Source organism: Buteo buteo, chromosome 1, assembly GCF_964188355.1.
Source record: "Buteo buteo chromosome 1, bButBut1.hap1.1, whole genome shotgun sequence".
Lineage (NCBI taxonomy): Eukaryota > Metazoa > Chordata > Aves > Accipitriformes > Accipitridae > Buteo > Buteo buteo.
This window is the reverse complement of record NC_134171.1, coordinates 41,492,182-41,513,907: the sequence shown is the minus strand read 5'-3', so window position 1 is coordinate 41,513,907 and position 21,726 is coordinate 41,492,182. Positions and strand designations below refer to the sequence as shown.

Sequence of the window (21,726 nt, the reverse complement as noted above, 5' to 3'; positions counted from 1 at the left end):
AAGTGCAAGGCTAGCACGTAAAGGTCTTCATTCAGCAGAGTGCATTCCGATTTAAACACCCATTTAATGACCTGGATAGATCATAAGTATGCTTTGCTAATTATCTTTTCTGTGTTAGATGCAGTGAGTGAAGGGCACCATTTTCATAAATGCAGTTATTAGCAGCTCCATTTGAAGCGTACCAGGAGTGCACACGCTTAGGGCTTGTGGAAATCACTCCAGCTGGGAACAGCGTTACTGGGGCGAGTATAACCTGAGGAAAGGCTCGCTGTTGTTTTGAGATCAATTTTTAACCAAAATTCCATTCTCGTTATTTACACGGAGAGTCTGAATTGCCAAGGCTTCTGATTTCATAACAGAAATTCTGTTTCTGAGGAGTGAACATTTGTTGAAAAGATTACAGTGCTTCAGGGAAATGCCTCTTGCTACACTTATTGGGTGGTGGGGGTATCCTGCGGTTAGACCCAGTGCTGAGAACACTGATTTTCACTCGTTGCAAGCAAGATGGATCCTCACGCATCTTTCTTTGTGTGTGCTGTATGCCAAATAATTTAAACGGTAGAATGCTGCAGTCCAATTGCCAAGGATTCGGTGCATGTGGGAGGATGCTGTTCATTTGCATCTTTTCCAGGCGTGATCAGAAATGCTGGCCAGAGCGTACCTGAGCTGGAAACACAAAGGTCACGTGAAAACTCTCTTCAGGATCTGACAGACGTAGGCAGGTCCCTTGGAAGATGTTCAGGGCTAGAGGCGGATCCTTGGTGCCATGTTAACAGAAAGCAGTAGGATGTCAGTTCCCGAAGTCAGCTTTGAGAGCAATGTTTTGAGCGTTAGTCTTGGGCAGCTTCAAGTTTAGATTGCTGGCACCACCGTGAATCATCTCCACTAACAAAGTAAATGTCGAGGCAGTCTGTTTCCTGTGAAGTCCCAGTGCGGCGTTTCTGCCTCTCTGCTAGGTCTGGTGGTCTCAACGTGAGCCTGGTGGCTTCTGTAGTCGAAATAAAAGATACTGCATGGAGAGTGCAGAGCTGAGTGCAAGGCTGGAAGCATAGTGGAGAGCAGACAGGTTCAGTGGAGTCCGTTTGAAGAAATTTGTGAATTGTATTACAGTATTCTTGCTGGCTGTCGATGCAAAGAACCTGGCGGTGCTCACACATGATGTGGCTTCTAAAGCAAAGCTATGAAATAGGTTTTGATATTCATCGTGTTTACTTCACAGCAAAACAAGTAATGTCACTAGCTGTATTTGTCACAGGAAGAGTACTCGATTTATCTGCTCAATAAATTGGTTCTTACTAGTTTAGATTGTTGCAGGTCTTTTTTCCCTCTTACGCTTCAAATGCCTGTATTGTGTCGATTTCTTTATTTTTTAAGTATTTAGGACAGATAAGAACTTCCCTTACCTCAACAAATCAGTAGAATGTAACAAATTTATTGGCAAATACCACACAAATACCACTATTCTCTTTAATATCCTACGTAGTAAAGACGCAGGAATGAAGGGTCAAGGAAAGATGAGACAGAGAACACAATTGATTGTAACAAGTGATTTCCCCTCACTTATCTAGTCAAGCAGTACACAAGGTAATTACGTAAGTACTCTGAATTTCTGAAATCTTTTGGGAGTTCAGATGAAACTTGCAGAAACGGGTCGTAAATTGTATGTGTAATTTTCATACAATGCAGCTTTTGGCTTCAGCTGGCTGTTTCTTTGAAAAAGCTTTCAAAGTGGTAGGGTTGATCAAATTGTGAAATGCAATTTAAAAAAAAAAAGACAGAAATAGGCTGTTGTAAAGCTTGAGAATGGCAACAATATTTCAAGATAAATGAAAATCTAATGCAGTTTGCTTCTTAATAGCAAGAAATATGGAATGAGATTGACGTATGTGTCTTTAAAAATTGAGGCAGACAAGATACAGCACAGAAGTATGCATCCTTTGTTCAAGCATGTCCATCAGTGATGGATTTATTGTATTGTAAATGTAATTTACTTGCTGAGGTATATAAGACAAATGCATGATTTTTAAATATCCATCTGTCTCAGATGATTGAGAAACAGAGATGAAGTTCCTCTGTGGGCTTTAACCAGTGCAATGTTCATAGCTGATGCTTGGAGGGCCGGAAAAGCTGTCCTTAGCCGCTTAGAACATGAGGATTGATGGTAGGTTTTGTTTCTTTCTGAGGCTTTTTCCCTCTGGAGGGAAAAACAATAGAAGTTGGGTATTTTCAATAGCAAAGTTATGGATTGTAAATTGTAACTCTTTGGTCTCTTTTTAAATTCAAAGCATATGCTTATTTTTACCTACTTATCTCTACAACTCAAAATTTGATTACTTAAATTTTGATTGTTTAAGTCCAGAAGAAACAGCTTCATCTATTTCTTTCTTCAGTCTACAGAGAACACTCCTAAAAGGGGCTTGGTCTTAGTAAAATGAAAAGCATTGCCCCCTCACAGTCCACTGTGTAACACTACTACACAGGAAAAGGAGCATAATTCTTCCTTTTTGGAAGGAAATTAAGCTGGACATATTAGAAGTCCTTAAGAATCTCTAATGTCCATATGAATAAACATGGGTTCTATTTTTAAGATCTTATTCAACCATGTGCATAAAATGAAGGATATTCCTGGAGCAAGAGAGAATGTGGAAGGAGCAATGACTCAACTAGAAAGGTCACAAGCTTCATTGAATGTTTAAATGCAGTGACAGGAACAAATCTTGTACTGAACCTCTTCGGTGATGCTGTGTTTTACGCCTTTCACCTTGGAGGGCACAACTTCCGGGGAAAAAAGATGAAAGGTTTTGGGGATGGGAAAGAGATGGCATGTTACTGCTGAACCATTAAGGGCTGTGGAAGAAAGTTCTTGGCAATTGTAGCAATGCCTTGAGCATAGGTGTAGGACTGGACAAGACCAGCTGCTGGGCACAAAAGACAAGGCGATGCAGCTGAAGATCATGGAGTGCAGGAGTGAAATGAGAAAGTACCAGAGAGAAGGTCTTAGTGATAGAAATGATAGTGTTCTGGATTATGGCAGTATTGCAGTGAAATTATTCATTCTCATGGCTGTTTCCTCTGTCTTCCATTTGATTGCAAAAACTATTGGAATTGTTTGCCAAGCACTTGAATGCGGGTGCATGTGGCAGTAGTAGAATACTACTGTAGAAACAGTTAAACTACGTGGAACAGCATATACTAAATGGACAAGACATCAATACAACACTATATTTATTTTCAGGTATTCAGGATTGTTTCCTCTTAATTTTTAGTAATTGTTAAAGCTGGATACTCTTAGGGATCTACAAGGGAAAGAGGTCATTTAAGCTAAGAAATGGGACGTGCTTTCTTGTGTGAATACCGTTTTACTAATCTGTTTGACTAACAGAATATCTGCTATTCTGCTAGCCTCTAATTGGCAATACAGGGAAAGATAGCAAAGCTCAGATGAAAAATCAATGCATTTTTTTTTTCTGAAGAAGGGTAGAAATAGTCCAAGAGTCATAGGTACCTCACTTGATACCTGGAGGCCCTTTTGCATCTTGCAGTCAGCTCTGATGGAGATGATGTCTTAAGCAATTGTCCATTTTGTTCTTAATACTCACAATTTTTCCAGTCAAGCATTTATAAAATTCCTCTACAGAGAAAAATTGTGGACAGTTGTCTAATTATGGTATGCTCCTCTTTTTCCTTGTATCCTAGGGAAAAACTTCATAGGCCAGCAATGTGTTGGTTATTCAAATTATTATGAAGCAATTTATTATAGCCCAAGTATGCTTCTGATTAATTTTACTGTAAATGTGTGATAATAAATGCCTTTATCTTCACTCTGTTTTGCTGGTCTTCACTTGAAAGTCTATTTTTCTATTAACAAAAAATGGATTTTAGTTTATCAGGCCTCATTAGAAAACTGTATCTTAGGGTTGTGAGGTGTTCTATATTACATGGTCCAAACGCATGTCTCCTAGGAAAAGCTTAGGGAAGATGGAGAAAAGCATCTAATACTTGACTCTGAAGCCCTTGTATGCAAGCTGAAGGGCAGAGTTATGTCTTCCTTTTTTGTTGATGATTTTACTGTTTTCTAGATGTGTTATGTGAGCCATTCAGCACTGTTTTCAAAATCTGATCAAATGTGTAGCATTGCTCCAAACCACATAGCCACATGCAAATGTGGTATTCCTCATCACTTGGAGGAGGGAGACAGGGAGAAAGATCTTGAGTTTTCTGCCATCCATTTCTGCAATCCACTTTTCAAAAGGGATTTTCTGATATTCAGCTTTTGTCTAGAAGAAAGAGAAACTTTTGCCTCCACCTTCTGCCCCTCTAAAATAGGGTAAGCAATGGCACTGAGTTAAAGCAATGTAAACAAAACTGGAAATTGAGAGAAATTAGGAGAACAGAAGGTTGCATTTGAACAAAATACATAGCAACAAATGTTTACAGAAATGAGAGATGATAATATTGATTAGAGCCAGCCAGAAGTCTGAGCATTTGGAGACTTCCCACAGCCTTCATCTGCTTAAACATTTTTCTGGGGTTGACTGTGTCCCTAGAAGCCAGTTTGTTGCCCTATTTGTTTAGAAATGCATCAGTTCGTCTACTGCTTTGCTGCTCCTGTGATACCAACGGCAGCTGGCACATTTGCTTGAGGAACAAGTCACCTTGCTGAACCTCTTGTGCAGCAAGGTACCCCATGGATTGCCTCCAGGTTGAGAAGTTGAAAAATAATTATTTTCATTAAGAGAAAACAAGGTTTAACTTTCTAGGCAATAAGTGTTGTCCTTCCTGTAAGTAGATGCAACTTGACATCCCCTAAGACTTCAAGTGGATAGTTGCTTGCGGAAAAGAAGGAGAACGATTGGTCCTTAGGGTCTCTTCTCTCAAGACTAGACAAGAAACTAGACTGTTTTGGAAAGATAGGGGTCAGTGTCTGGTGGGCTTTGCTTACCTGGGACAGTGTTTCTCCCTGGTGCTGCAGTAGAATGATGACTGTGCCCCAGGGCTTGGTGCTGCTCTTGCTCTTTGGCCTGTTTATGGGGCTTGGCTGTTACCATAACAGTGTTCTGAACAATTAAATTACAATAAAATATTTTAAATGGCTGAATCTAGCATGAAGTGAGTCAACCAGCATATGAATTTTTTTATTATTTTTTTTTTAAATTTGTGTGGAGTGTCATCTATGGTATAGCAACCCATATGGTACATTTGAGGGTAAACACACTGAACAGGTGCTTCTTTGTTGGCTTGAAGGTCTGAGTCACTGCAGTCTCCGAGAATGAATTACTGTGGATGATGCTCTACAGAAGTTTGCAGTTGAAATACCATGTTAAATACATGCTAATGACAATGTAGGCTGCAGTATGTAGAAATTTGTCTGTTGTGCAGAGAAAGAAGGAAGGTTATGAACATTGGAAGAGCAGTTGATGGCAGACTCTTATAGCTGAAGCACAGTCTCCGAGTCAACTGGTGGTTGATTAGACCAGTCTTAAGTACTTAACCTAAACTGACTTACCTTGTATGATGTACAGTATTTGTCTTGTCTCAATTTGTGTCATGTTCTATTAAGAAGAGGGGGCTGGGATCAGTGCAGGCAACCTTCTTTGCAGGCAAGGAAATCGTGTGGTCTCTTGTGGTCTCTGGTTTCTCGGGGACCAGAGAAATTGCAGTTTGATGCAACAGAGAAAGTCTCTTGATTACAAGAAGCAAAAACACACCTGAAAAGGTGCAGTGTGTAGGGAGATGCTTGCTGTTATGCTTTTTTATGTGTTCTGTCCCACTTGATCACTTTGGCTTTCTTCTACTGAAAATGTTGATTATTCTAGTTGTAATAAACTTGTATTCGGTTCTTGCTGTTCTGAGTTTAAAAGCCTTTCTGTCATCTTTGGTGTGCTGTCTGTGAGGAAGGGATCTAGGATGCTTTGGATCATACTTCTGTCTTATCCAGGGTCCTCTAATAACTTTTCTATTCTTCTGCAGCAGGCAGCTGCAAATGTGGTTTGGTTTTTTTTATTGCACAGGCTGCTAATGCCAACATCTTTCCATTTCTAGAACATGGGAGAGACTAAAATGCAACATCACCTTAGGTAATGCAGCAGCTTCATTTATGATTCACTTTAAGAATATTTGTTTTACTTGAAAATTACTGTAATCTTAATGGTAAGAGGCTATTTTGCCTGCTTTAAAACTAGCCTTAAGTTACAATGTTAAGCAGAGATTTCTTTAATATCTGCTATTCAGGTATTTGTCTGAGTCCTTCTATTTTAGATCTCCTTAATTGCTATCCCAGATTACATGGTGCTTTCTAGAGCCTTAAGGAGAGGTGCATTGCTTGTGGCTACCTCCACAAAGTTCTCAGGCATCTCTTAAGTGGAGGCTTTGAGTGAAGTGGATCTCTGGCAAGACTTCTTTAATGCAGCATGACTATTGAACTACAGATGGGACCAGGGGCAGTATGGGACAAGTATAATAAACTATGACAGTGCCAGGAATGGAAGGATGGGATGTGTAAAAGCTGAGTAAGAGTTGAATCTCAAGCAACAAGGAAGGTGAGTTGAAAGGTTTAACAGCTGGTTTGATATTCCTCAAACACCGAGTGCCAGTAAAAACAAGGACAATAAAAGACTGCTATTTCTGACAGTAATTTGTTCTGAAGCACTCATTGTCTTTATTTTTACTTGCTTTCAGTCAGGCAGAGTCTTAATTCTGAAACTGCCTGTCGCTTGCCTGTAAAGCAGTACAAGCCAAAACAGCACTTGTGGCAGGATTGCATTGCTCTGCAGGAATTTAAGTGATATGTGCACAGCAAGGCCAAAGAGGATGACAGAAGCATCATTAGCGCAGACGAATTCCCCTTGCAAGTGAAAGATAATATTGCAACAGAACCATTTCATTTAAATGGGATGCTTAGGTGGGTATCATACTGACTTATCTAAATGTGGATATATATCTTTAAACAAGGTTCTCTGCAGGTAAATGGGTAAAACTCAGGATTTATGGTGTTCCCCTCTGTTAGGCAAATAGCTGGGCAGTCAAGTTATTTCAACTGAAAATAAGTATTCTTGCATTGTTAGAAATTTGAATATCGGCGTTACTTGTATTTACTGATATGCCACAGAAAAAAGGGAAGGACAGGGGGCAGAGGCAGTTTCCATATGATTTGTTGACCTGAGAGCTTCCATAGCTTAATACAAGTTTGTATGCAACGACGTTGTGAGATGTTGGCTGCAGACCATGGCAGTATGTAGCAATAGCCTGAAGTCACTGTCCTAGATGAATGCTTCTGTTGTGACAAGTAGACAGTATCTTCACAAAAATCTAAGATGACAGGAAGAGCTAGTTGGTCTTTTTGCCCAGGGAACTCTTACAGCAACCATGTAAAAAATAAAATAAAGTTGAGAAACTGAGCCTTATCTTCCACAGTGTTTTTCTTCCACTCACAGGTTCAAACACCAGCAGAGATGACTTCAGATGTTAGTGAATATTGTTAGGTTTTAGACTCATTGGTAGGTACCAAGAAGTTGTTTTTACCTTTTTTTGGAATCAGTGATACAGAGACTCACATAGATTAACACAAGTCACTCGGAACTTGAATGCTAAATTCTGTCAAACTCCTTCATAATAGCAGAACATTGAGCTGTTGCCAAATTCACATTTTTACAAACAGTTCGTCTCCTTTATTATGTGCCCTTTTTATTTTTGAACATGTGACTTGCTTTTCCATAAGCAATGCTCTCAAACCTCAGGAATGTCAACCCTAAGATAGAAGAAAATTGTTGATGTTACTCCCTAGGTAGTTTTGCCTCAGGTAACTCGGGTAATTTGGGGGATCAAAGATACTGCTACTTAATTATTATTTTTTTTCAGTGGGGTGAGTCGATATTGATGACTGCTATCTATTGAAAACTAAGTTACTTCTGTATTTACTTGCATAAATACTAATGATTGCCCTGTTTTGCCTTATCAGATAGGACATAAGGAATGAGTGGGAAAAGGGATTTTCCTCAATACTGCTGATTAGCAGTTTTATTACAGGTATCTATCCCTGGCAAAACAGTTCCTTCTCGAGGAGCTACTCAGGAACTCGGAGAAAGTGGACAAGAAAAAGTAAGCTGGATAAAGGATGGCGCAGGGCAATGAGTAGTGCATCACATATCAATCAGCTTGACAGATGCTGTGAAATGTAGGTGAAGGGGGAAGTTGCCTTGCTTTTTTTAAATTAAAAAACAAACAACCACATCTTTAGCTTTCATTCTTCAGATGTAAGTGGGAGTACAATACACAGTCGTATAAAACTAGTGCTGAACGCGCATTTCTCTAAAACTGCTTGTGGCCCTTGCACCTCAGTTACACTACAGAGTTATGTATTTTTTTAATGACTAGAACATACCTATATGTAAAAATTATACATATAATGTAATGCTTGCTTGTTTAGATCATCAAGGTTCTTTTTAATTGTTTGGAGTTTTCTTTGTGGCTCATAAGTGACTTCTGACCAAGTCTTGTGTTGAGCACTCCAAAAAGTAGACTGATGCGGTCATTGTCTGGTAGGATTACTTGCTTCTTGGAGATGCCATCACAGTAATGTGTTTGTGGTACAAAACTGTAGTCAAGTTAGTTCTGTCTACCAAAGCTTACTCTGGGTTGGTATAGCACAATTTACACAGCTTTAGTGCTAATAGGTATGATTTAGGTCTTGTTTAAGTATGTTTTGTTTCCCCTAGAATATTTGACAGAGCAAAAATCTACTATGGAGAGATGGCATTGGTTGCATAATGGACTTTGATGTTGTCAGTATATCTGTCAAAATTGAGGGCAACTATGAACATAAGAACATAACTTACAGACTTATGTTTTCCTGGAAACGCTGGTGACAAATGCCATCAACAGTATGGTTTTTCACTTGAGTTGTACAAAGCATGCAATTACAGTGATTTAGCAATCTTGTTTTTACAAACGTGTTTTTAAACTTCAAAAGTTTTCTATAATTTAGCGTGAACTTGTATTTCTCTCTGTGTTTCTACAGTTCCCACAAATGCTCTGTTCTAAGTTCACACTAAAAGTCACTGTAGGAGCTACTGAGCACATAAGTATGCACTCCATCACCTTTGAAGTGCCTCTGAATTACACTGAGAGAAGAAGCCAAAGCAAGAGAGAGACAGTTTTGCCCAGGTGCTGTGACAGGGAATGCCCTTTTTTAGCCAGGTGGCTTGAATGCCACTGCTCATATTCAGCAAAGAATTCTCCTGATCCAACTTCTGCCCTAATTTGAGTCAATGTGGTTGCCTTGTGATGAAATTGTTTGACAGAAGGTTTTGCAAAATATGACTTCAAGGCAGTGCTGCATGTGGGGCTTAGAACAGACTTTTTTTGTGCAAAAAAAAATATGTAATTATTACAAAGGGCTTTTTAACTCTTTACTTATTTTCTGAAGTGATGGCAGTTGTGCCGTAGATCTTTATCCTTGCGTGAGAACCTGTGGATTTCTGTTTGTGTGTGCTTTTGGTTTTGCTTTCCCCTCTGCAGCTGGTCCTGCTTGGCTAGAGGTTACCACAGGTGGTGGAAGTGGAAGGTGTGCAATGCTACGGGGACCCTTTCACAGTCAGCCAACTCTGTTGTGGGAATCATTGCTCATTTTATTTATTCTGAAGTTAGTAGGCATCTAGAGTGAAATCTGTTCAGAAATACGTTGTTAGATGTGTTGATCTTCCCTTTTGTCTGTGTTTGATCCTGTATACTGAAAAGTCTTCCCATTTTTTGGTCATGAGAGTGTTGTGGAATCTTTCTGTCATGTGGCACAAAAATAGTTACAGGACTAAGTAAATTGGTGTAGCACTTTGTTTTTTCCATCTATGCCCTGTAACCTGGTAAGTAAGACCCACACGTAATGATGCAAAGCAAACTGAAATATACTACGTGTTGGGTTTTTTTCTCTCTCTTATTAGCTGGCAGAGCAGAATGATGCTAGAAGCTTGGCTGAGAACAGGCATTATTTTAGCTTCTTCCCAGCATGACTCTAATCAATAAGGAAATTTGTGGATCCAGCTTGTAGCCTTTGTTCTTTTTTTCTTTTTTTTTTTTTACAAGGTAACTGAATAAATTGGAACAACCCCCTCCTATTTACTCAAATAATTGAAAACGCTAGGCTCTGTATCGTTTCTCTCCAGTGGCCTTTTTATTCCGATAAACTAGGAGCGTGGCTGCATTAAGTTGAGGCAAACAACGCAAAATACTTTAAATATGTTGAAATCCTTGCTAAACTGATAGCTGTGTGCTCTCTGTCAGAGTATCTGTGGCAGAGGCTCTATTCAAAATGCTTCTTTTTTTGTGTAGAAGAGGAACTTGCATCAGGGGAGGTCTGAGAGCTATTGATTCATCCTCAGTTAAAAGTCCTTGAACCCTTCCTTATGGTAGAAGAACATGTATTGTATTTGCCTTTCATGGCAAGTACAGTGGTGTAGATGCAGCCAAGAGTTAAGAAAGGTAAAGGCTGGACTGAAGAAAATAGAACTACATAGCGATTGGCCTCCTAGGTTACTAAAATATTAAACTGTATCAGTTTTTATAGTTTTTTCATGAGGAACACCAGAATACTGCAACACTCAGTATCTGTCTTAATCAGCTGGGTAAGAACATGTATATTCTGGGAATGAAAGGGTTTTTTAATTTCCTTTTGCATCCTTGGGTAATGAGACTACCACTGGATTCTACTTAATTATTCCCCTTTTCATTTTTTGTGCATCACTGATCTTTGTCTAGATGAGCAAGATGCTTTTATAGACATTGCTTTAAATTAGCAAACTTTTTTCAGTATGTTAATCTTCCATTTTAGGAATTAAGCAAATCCACTTTTTTTAACATCAATTTGTACTTCAGACATTATTTCATAGGGAGTTTTAGGGAGTTGCCAGTCTTGCCCTGGTTGACTGAAGAAAAGCAGATTATGCAACTTTTACATTTGCGGTTTTATTGCCAGCGACAACTCCAACCTTCCTACCAGTTGACCAATCTTGCAGCCCTCTGAAGACCTCTCCCAGTTTTTCCTTTTTCTTTGTATAATTTAGAAACATGTTTCCAACAGCATACAGTTATGTTCCCTAAAACTTCAATTGCATTCCTCTCTCACAAAAAGGAAGAACCTAATTTGCAAAAAAAATTATACCAAATACCCCCTTTTTTTTTTTTTTTTAACAAGTCAGGAATTGACTGTATTTATGTCATCTCACTGTTTCCGAAACACCCATTGCAGTGACTCATACATAATCCCCTAAGGAGTGAAAAGAACATTTGAAAAATAAAGAAACATGCACTGAACTGGAGCTAGAAAAGCTGGCAGGAAATCCTGGATCTAGCCCTATAGAAAAAAAACAATGATCTGTGGAAAAAAACATTTTTCTATATTACTGTATGTAAAGAGCTTACTATGTGTCCTTTATAAAGATGTAATGAGATTTTTGTTGTTGTTTGTCTTCAAATGTGAGAGAATTCACAGATTTTTTTGCTTCTCTCCCCTCATTTTTGGATAACCTAGAAGTGCAGTGCTCAGATGTACGTCGTGCTCACTGCTCACTTCTTCCAAGCCCTCCCTTTACCTTGTTGTCATTGATTTGTCTCATCCAAAGTTTTTCAGACTTTTTTTAAAGACTTTAAGACTCAATTTTAAGACTGCCTTGTTTTTCTACTTTAGAAAGGTTGTTGTGTTGGGTTTTTTTTTAATATGCATGCCTTCTAGTTTGACTGTCATTGTTGTATGAATCTTTTAGAAGTTTGATACTACATTTTTAGCTGAGCCAAACTTTTAATCAGTGAGGCACACTGATTAAAAATTATTTCTTTTTGTTTTGATATGTCATTAAATAATTTAAAAAAGGGGGGGGGGAGGTCATAATTCATAGAAGACGAGAAGCTCTAGAAGTTCTTAACTAGGGCATTGTGGCTTATGTGATGACCAAAATAGTTCTTTGATTGCAGTTTGACTTTGCTTTTTTTCCAGACAGTATTTGGGAAACCTTTGTCTGAGTTAACCCTGGAGACACGAATAACCTCCGGGAGCTGTGGTCTGCAGCACGCACTTAAACACTGCTGGTTCCTTTTTTTTGTTTTGTTTTGTTTTGTGGTTTTTTTTTTGGTAAAAATGCCCATAAAATGCTGAGATGGAGTTAATTTGCTTCATAGCATCCCATATGATGCTGTGGTTTAGATCTGTGGCAGGGGGAGTCAGCAGCTGTGTGGTGCTGAGCTGCATGCAGGGGTTAACCCACAACAAATAACAAATGCCTTCCATCATATCTGTCCTAGGTACATAAAAATTGGAGGAAAGAGGTGAATGAGTGTGTCTGTGTATAATTTTCTTCGTTTATGCAATATTTTCCCAGGCCTGCAAAAATGGAATATATTCAGCATCTGGAAAGGAGCAGCAAATAAATACATTATAATGCAAATTGTGCGTAACGGTTATAGTGAGGCTAAATGTAATACAAGATAAGTCATAGTTCGGACGACAGCAAAATAAACAAATTACTTTAAGAAGTGTTATGTTTCAGCTGAAAACCTGGATAAGTGGAAGCTCCTAACTGTTACAAAACAGGTGACAGAAGTGGAATGAGAGGATATTTAATTTCATGCAGACCAGAGGCATAAGAAATTCCTGCCTGATTGAGACTAGTGATCCGGGATGGTGTCTGAGAATGGCAGCATGTAAACCTGGCTGCTTTCTATGCTCCCTTCCCTTTGGACTCTTCCAGCATCCACAGCTGTTGAATTGGAGCTTTTAGGAGGTACCTCCCTGCTCAGCCCTTTTACAGTCCGCTTAAGGCCCTATCATCCATCACGTTGCCTCATCCCTTGTTCAACCGTTTGTACCGTCTCTCTCCGCAGCCTCCTGTGTGGTGTATTCCAGGAGGTCACTGTGCAAAGAACATTTTTTGGTTGATCTCCAATCAATTTTATCAAGCGCCTCCAGTTCTTGTGGTTGGGGTAAATAGTGGGTTTCCACTCAATTTATCCGTCACCTTCATGATTTTCTAAACTTCAGTTGTACCCCTCTCAGCCATCACATCCCCAAATGGCAGAATCTTAAGACGAAAGGCCAGCCTTTCTGATCTTTCATCTCAAGGCATCTGTCTGCCTTCTCCTTCATTCTGTTTGCCCTGCTCTGTACCTTCTCTAACTCCTTTTGAGATGTGGAGACCAGAACTAAATATTACTGAATACATGAATGCCTCAAAATTTTGTGCAGTCAAAATTATGCCCTCTTTAAGCATCCTTCCTGATGGTGCCTACTATTTTGTTGGCTTTTATAGCTGCCTGCGCACTTGGAGCAGGAATTAGATGCAAGTTGGTAAGAGCTGAGTGCTCAGCAGTGTTCTGACAGTCGAGTGGTATAGCCTTCCTTTTGATTTCTAGGGTAAGCGTGAGATGATGCTCTCTTCAAAAGTCCTCTTGGGGCTTTATTTATAGATCCATGGCAGCCTTCTACCTCCTTGCAAAATGTGCCTTTTCACATGCCCTTATTCTTCCCTTTCTCACACTGGCTTTTGCGTTCTTCAAAAAACGGAGATGGCAGAACAGATTAATGTAACACTTCTGCATTTTGTACGTCTTCCCTGTTTAAACTAGAACAAGCAAGAGAGAGCAGAAAGTTTCTTGAATAAACTCTTATTATTTTGAATTGGAGCCAGTCTGACTCCCATTGTTATCATGTTAACCTAGACATATTTTATACTGGATTTTTCTTAATTTCCAAAGTTTTATTATGCAGAATATGTGAGGAAAACACTGTAATGTAGTAGTAAGTATTGTGTGGTTTAGTTAAACGTGGACATGAGTCAGCCTTGTGCCCTTGCCGCAGTAAAGACAAACTGCATATTGGGTTACACTAGGAAGAGCTTAGCCACCAAGGAGAGAGATGTGGTTTGTTTCCCGACACGCAGCATTAACAAGCCTGCATCTGGAGCACTGTGTCTGGTTTCTCCTCCTGCGCTGCCCAGCACAGGAGAGAGATTAACAAATGGAGAGGACCTAGCAAAGACCTGCTAAGGAGGTTAGAGGGCTGCAGCACCTGACACGCACCTGGAAAGGGTAGAGGAGCTTGGCTTGGTTTGGCTGGAGAAAAGTCTAATGAGGAATCTTAATTGCATCTTTTCACCCTCAAAAGTGAGGTTTACAGAGAAAATGGAAGTAAAGTCTTTGGAGGGGTGCACACAGTAATGACAAGAGGCAGTCATCACAAGGTGCAACATGAGAAGCTTCCACTCAGGTATGAGGAAAAATACCTTCACTGTGAACTGGTCAAGCAACTGGAACAGGTTGTCCTGAGAAAAACGGAGGTTTTTGGGGTGTGACTGGATGAGCCTCGTGAGAAACCTGGTGTAACTGTGAAGCTATCCTTGCCTCCAGCAGGTTTGAATAGGTGACATCCTTCTGATGTCAATTTTTATTTGATTCTGTATTTGTGAATAGCTAGCGAGACATTGCTAAAATGTGTGCGTTGTTCTCTGCAGGTTTTGGTGTGATCTAACATCTGTCCTGTTTGCAAATAGATGATTTTAGCAGGAAATCTGAACTTTCAACAGTGTTTCCCGGTTGTCCTCTTGGACAGTAGTATTGGAAAAAGCAGTGACTGTATGTTTTGGGGAGCGTTCGTGGGTGGGGCTGTTGGACTCTGGAGGCTTCACACTTGGAGACTTCACAGCCTTTCTGTCCAGTTTCTTCCAAAATCACCCACCCTTTTCCTAACCCCACCAACCACACTGATCACCAAAAATGCTGAGCAGTTTTTAAAATCCCAGCCTTTGTTCTCAGCGAGAACTTCAGATCTCTTGGTGTGGAGGCAGGGAAGAGTGCTCGTAAAACAGTAAAGTTGTTTTAAACACGGGCGCAGGAGATAATCGGTGCCGGTGCCTGGGGCAGCTCTCTTCAGCCCCGGCACCGCTTCCCCAGGCGGGTCTGTCTACGTGGCCGTGCAGCGGCGCAGATCAGGGCTGCATCTCGTTTTTGCCTGCTGTCCCCGGTGCCCTCAGCCTACCTCACGGCTGCTGTTGCAGCAGAGGGAGCGGTGCGTGGTGGGAGCAAGTCACGGGGCTGAAGGGTAGGGATCAGCTGTGGCTCGAGGCTGCCGCAGTCGTGCGTGCCGGATCACACGGAGTCACGGCACTCTTTCCCACCACAGGAGCGGGTTGAGGCTGTATCTAGCAACCACCGAGACCCTGCGGAGGTCTCAGCGGCTGGTACACGCAGCCTCCGAAACACCCTGCGTCCGAGGGTGGCCCCAGGGACGCCGTGCTCCGCGTTGCGGCGTTGTCTGCCTCCATACCCCGCCTCCATACCACCCTCTCCTTCGTTAAATGCTCTGCCAGTGCTCCCTGCGCGTTGGTTTGGTGTGCTGCCTGAACGAGGTTTGGGTTATCACGTCCTACCTGGGCATTTGGTCTTTGGGAAGGCTGGGGGCGTTAGGCCGTGTCCAGGACCTACTCACTAAGGTAAGTGTGGGCAACGGCTGGTGATGTTCTCCAGCAGCTAGTTGCTTTAGTAAAAAGAGTTCGCTGAGCCCCTTAACAGAGACTTCTGCCTTCTTGCGTAACATATATTTAGTACCTCAGTGCATTAAGGTGCTGGATTTAAATAAATAAAGGGTCACCAATTTATATGATCTCCTGCTGTTTCTCTGTGTGTATATATAGGATGACAAAGAAGCCAACAGACCCATGCCAAACAAAGGAGACCATGGACTAGGAAATGAGAAGTTCAAACCTGTGGTACCTTGGCCTCATGTTGAAGGTGTGGAAGTGGACTTAGAATCCATTCGGAGGAAAAATAAGGCCAAAAATGAACTAAATCATCATGGTGGTGGTGATAACAAACAGCAAAACATCATCCAGAGGCAGTATCTCACATTTAAGCCTCAGACATTTGTATACCGAGATCCTGTTTTACGACCTGGAGTCCTTGGTAATTTTGAACCCAAAGAGCCTGAGCCTCATGGAGTTGTTGGTGGCCCTGGAGAGGAAGCGAAGCCATATGTTTTAGGACCAGATTACAAAGAATCCATTCAAGCCAGCATTAAAGAGTTTGGGTTTAATATGGTGGCAAGTGATATGATCTCACTAGATCGGAGCGTTAATGACTTGCGTCAAGAAGAGTAAGCAAACTTTTTGTTTTCTTTTAGTTCTGTTTCTATGGGATTTAATTATTTTCTTTCCATATATCTTAATTGATGCTTAAAGTAATATTATTAATTAGGCCAAATACTTAAGGCTTCTTGTCCTGACAGGCAAGAGTGCTGTTCTATACCAAATGTTTCCATATACTATTCTTAATGCTGTTGCAATGATTCCTTTCATGAATACTTTATCTATATTGATTTATCTCTGAAGTCATCTGTTTTAGTGTCTAATTGCAGGTATTTGCATGTTCCAGGTCCAGCCGCAGTCTTCGTTACACTATCTTCTTTTCTTAATCCGTAACTCCTTAAGATTTGTTTTTAAGAAAGAATGATTTTTGTTATTATTTCCTGCAGAAATTCCTCCATTAGATAGTTTATTCAGTTTTGGTTTTACCCTGATGCTTTAAAAATTAAAACTAACTAACTAAAGAGAACAGAAACAAAGAAATTCTGTTCCCTTTTAAATAACTCTGCTTAATTACCTGCATTAACAGAAGTATAGATCTGCCATAGTGGTGTTTCAGGTATGGAACTGATGGAAGAGTAGTCTTCTAACAGTTTCCCACCACCTTTATCATAGAGAAGGAAGCAATTCTAGAAAAAACATTTTTTTTACTCGTTGGGAGGGTGTCTACTTTGGTGTGGGGAAATTCTGGGAAGTTACTAACATTTGTTCAATAATTACTAACAGGTTTACATAGTCTCTTTGGATCTTTGGTATATGCTGGAGCCAAATTTGTTCTCAGGCTAATCTGCATTTGATACAATTTTCCCTGTTAAATATCAGCTAAGGACAGGTCTTTTGAGCAAACTGATTGATTGGTAGGGGTTTTATTTGTTTGGGTTTTGGGTTGTTTCGGTTTGGTTTGGTTGGGCTGCTTTTTTTTTTTTTTTTTTTTTTTTCATTTGGAGGGGCGGGTATATGAATTCAGTGTGAAATGAGGTACTTGACTGTTTTCACTTCCCCCTCATCCCTAGCAGTGGAGTCATGCCGATCCTTGGACTGGGTGCCAGCCTCTGTGTTGTATCTTTCCAGCTGTGGCAGCTGATCTGTTTGGTTGGTCACTGGCTGGTTACTGAGGCTCTGCTGTGGCTTTTTATAGTGGTTGTTTTTCCATTTTGCAAGGTAGAAGAGAACTGGCCAGCTGTGAGTCTGACTCATGCCTGTGCATGTACGGCTGCTTGAATTTACTACCTGGTGTGCACCCACTGAGTACACAGAGTACAGCGTTTCCCTTCCATCAGGCCATGTTCCTCAGGTGACTTACTAAAGGCTTCCACTTGCTGGCAGTCAGAGGAGAGGACCATGCCTGTCTGCTGCTGGTGGCGAGGAAGCATTGGCTGTCCTGGGGTTCACTTCAGTTTTCTTTCTTCGCTGCGATCAACGTTGGACCTCTGTGCTAATGAAATTTTTCTAAAGGGGAAGAAATGATCTGGGTAACGTAGGTCAGCATTTTCTTTCAGGAGGTTATTCCCTAGACACTGCTGCTTCTGCTGAGGCATTTGCAGCCACTGGGGCCCCTTTTGTAGGAGGCAACAGGACTAAGGAAACTGGCAGAGAAAAACCGTTTTCCCATCGGGTGTTGTGATTAACTGAGCAGAGGGGAGCTGATGGCAGGAGGTCACATTAGCAGAGCTCGCTTTGGCCCTGCCTTCCCTGGAGAGAGAGGGGGAAGGAGCTGGAAGCACGCTGCCCTCCTCACTCTGCTCCGCAAGGACAGCAAAGCAGAAGTGGCAGCGTGTCACGTGCAGGTGGGACCGGGCTGCCTCTGACCAGGCTATCAGCCATATCTTTGGCAGCAGAGCTCAAGTACTCCCTCCCCTCCGTTTTTCCCCAAGGTGGAGGGCATCAGAGAGCATACGTATCTGCCAAATATTTCCACACCTATAGCTTCCTGAAGTATTCTTGGCATAATCTCAGAGTTTGTCTTTACTTCTGTTCTGAAGGGGAGTAATAAATGGAAATTCCCAAAGAAGGATTAAATACTTCGTGCACTTTGAGGAACAGGAGAGACAACCATGTGACTGATCAGAGCGGAAAAGATGAAATTTAGAAACAGTTTCCTCCAAGCACACTTGCCGATAAGTCTTCCATGGAGGCCCAAGCCAGCAGCTCAAATCAAAGTTACATGTTATTGTTTAATGTTCTAAGCAAGCAAACAAAACAGCATGAGAAACATGAACAAAATGCATCTTTCAGACAACTTTATATCAAAATACTTCATGTATTGAATACTTGGGATGCTTGCAATTGACCTAAATGGGTTAAAGGTTTATAGCTTCTGTATGTCACCTGGGAACAGCAGAAGAGAGGGGAAGCAATGTAAGATTGGCTGATACTGCTATATGCTTTCAGGTATCAATATACTCACTTTCCTGCTCATCCCCCGATACCAGTAAGAAATGCAGTAAAAGGTAGCTGATTGCCTGTTGGATGCACCATTTATTTTCCTCCCACTGATCTGTTTAAAAAGTCCAGAAGCCATTTTGGTTGATAAGGCTGACCAACATTCAGTTTAATCCTACCAAACAGCGGTATAGTCATCTTTTTTTGGTTAATGCTATCTTGGCATTGCTAATTGAGGAAGATCTTCCGGGCAGAGACCGTGTTCATTCGTTCGTAGACATTTCAATCCGGGTAGACCTCACCTCAGCCTTCTCTTCCTTTAAGCATCAGAATTTCTAAGTGTCACCCAAAGCAGTCAGGTTTGTTCAGTGAAGTATGCCAAATGCTTTCGAGGCAGTGCTAGCAGGAGTGAAACAGTGCTGCAAGAACTGTCTCTCTCAGCTTAAAAACCATGTAGCCTTAGGGCTTGTCCCTGCTGGAGGGGGAAGAAGGAAGAAATGCTAATAAAGGGGGATTCAATGTTGCTGTTTAGATTTGACTTTGGAGTCGGACACGTTGCCAAGATGATTTGCCAGCTGCCTTTATTGATTCAGTAGGAACTTTTCTGGTGATTCTGGGCAGCCTCTGCTGCTGTAAAAAGCCTTAACTCTTGCTGCGCCCTGTAGAGAGGAATAACGTTGGATGGCGCGTTGAAGTTGTTTGTCAGGTACATCAGAATATTTCCATTTTGCCAGTACTGCATACTTTTGATTTACGGATTTTAACGAATCTATTTTGAGGTTGAAGCCAAGCACTTCTGTTGGCATACAGCAAGTCATAGGTTTGATTAAACAAAATCAAGAATGTATGGGGATATGTGAAAGTCAGTGTACAAAATCTCAAAGATGGCATCATCTCACTGCAGCGTTTCAGCACTCTGCAGGAGGGCCAGGGGAGCCATAAACTGGGTTTAGGTGGGAGCAATACCTATTTTCCACCTTATTTCTAGTTGCAAAGAAGTGGGGCAGGTTGAGCAGGCCCTGTCCAAAACCTCTGTACAGTTGCTGGAAGAAAACTTTTTCTTAAAACTTGGTAATTTTTACCATTTTTGGATTATTTTTTTTTATATACTGATAGGTGGCAGCCTTTTACTTTTAAGAGCAGTCATGTATGTTGAATTTTACATGTTGTCCCTGCCTTCTAGCAGACCTGTGATAAAACTAATGTTAGCTTTAGGGAAAAAGGATATTAATTCAATTGCTCCCTGGATATTTATTTTTTTTTGTGATCAGGAGTCTGCACAGAGGTAGAGCTGAAGTAAAAATAGAGTGATAAAGTTTCTGAATTATCTTGGATTCAAGATAAACACACCATGCTAGGGAAATAAAATAGGGACCTAGGTTTGAGGATGAATGCTGTCAGGTACCAAGGTGTGTCCTCTCAAAAAAAAAAAAAATAATTGTAACTGAAGAGCATTGCTGCTAGGGAGAGCAAGAACTGAGTTGTTTTACAGCATAATGAGCCACTTGTTCAGAGCATTTCAAAATAAAATGAAATTTAAAAAATACACCTATCCTGGGTCTGAACAGAGATAATTTTTCTTGACAATCTGGTCTCTAGCTCTGGCCAATAACATATGCTTGGGAGAAAACATACAAGAATGGACTAAGTTTCATTCCTGGCAACCAGTGGGCTTGGACACTTGAGCCAAAAATTGCAACAGGATTGTCATGCTTCATAGACTTTTTTTCTGTGCACAGACTTGTCTTTTAAATGCATTTATACCCTTGGAATTAATGACATCCTGAGTCAGTGACTTTTTCCAGGCTGAAGAACATGGTGTTTGTTTAACCTCTCCTCCCGGATACTGTCACGTAACTCTGTTACTGTGCCACCCTGTGATATGGGAATATGGGAGATACCTACATCAAGCTACTATATAAATGTTTCATATTCCTTCCTTATTATTCTTACCATTCAGTTTGCCCTTTCATTAACTCTGAGCTAAAATGCTCAAAGGGCTATCCGCGTCTGACTCCAAGATCTGTTTTTTTTCGAGTGGTAATGCCGAGTTTAGGGTCTATCACTGAGTATACGCACTAAGAGTGGTCTAACACTCCATATACATTCATTTGCACTTGCAGTGAGCTCTCCTGCCAGCTCATTTCCTTGATAGTGTCCTTGAATTATTCTGCAGCTGTTTATAGTTGTTTTAATTGCAACTACCAAGAACTCTTTTTTTATTGCTCAGTTATGACCTAGAAGAGGAGGTGGACAACTTGGTGCCCAGCACAGACACTTATGCTGCTACAGCAACAAACTTGTTTAAAAAATTGGACTGAATAGACAGTTTTTACACTTCAGTTATTAATCTAAGAGATCTTCTATCTTACCCTGCCATACTTTGATGAAGAACTTTGCTTTCCTTATAAGCAAAGAACCTCATCAAAGGCTTTGGAAATCAAGTTACTCTATTAATAGGCTCACCCATGTCCACATAGTTTTTGATTTCTTCAAAAGATGATAATATATTTCTGCGGCATGGCTTTCTTCCACAAAAGCTGTGTCTATGGTTTACTGATTTTGTTATTTATTACTAGGTTCTTTTCAGCACAGAAGTCAGACTTAGTGGTCTGCAATTCTTTAACTCCCCGGGGCCCTTTTATAAAAATCAGTGTCATGTTTTCCTCCTTCTGTTTGTTTGATAACAAAGCTGGTGTCAGCAATAGTTATACACCACAGTAGTTTGTCAATTCGTGTTGCATTCTTTTGGAAATACTGGTTTTAGTAAAAAAAATGAAAAAAGCAATTAGGCTATTCATGGCAGAAAAATCCAGTAGAAGCTATCATGCAGGTATGTATTATCTCCAAATTACAAAGTCCCTAAGCTTTAGGTAGCTGAAGATAGGAGCATAAAATGGGGGAAGTATTACTGCGTGCTTGCCCTGCTTTTGTTCTCTTTCCTGGGTATCTGGCGTTGGTCACTGCTAAGAGTTCAACGGAAATACTTAATTTAGCTTTCCTTCTTCTGAAGTGGTCTCTTTTCATTTTGATCATCTATCAGCCCAACAGACTTTCTGGCAGGCATCCTACTTGTGGTGGTTGAAAAAAATATTTCAATAGGAGCTTTTATACTTCAGTAAGCTATTTCTCAAACTTTTTTTTTTTCATCTATCTTATTATTTGCACTCAGTTTGCCTGAATTAGTGCTCATTTCTGTTTTCCTTGTTTGGACACCACCCTGTGC

At 40.6% G+C, this 21,726-nt stretch overlaps 1 protein-coding gene across 2 annotated transcripts in view; it reads left to right on the top strand.

Annotated features, from left to right (window-relative positions):
- Positions 1-21,726, top strand: part of GALNT7 (polypeptide N-acetylgalactosaminyltransferase 7) — a 76,559-nt gene that overhangs the window by 16,639 nt on the left and 38,194 nt on the right. For both annotated transcript variants that reach the window (XM_075028432.1, XM_075028439.1), the window contains exon 2: positions 15,672-16,129. In XM_075028432.1, coding sequence (XP_074884533.1) covers positions 15,672-16,129 — 458 coding nt within the window. The remainder of the gene's footprint in view (positions 1-15,671; positions 16,130-21,726) is intronic.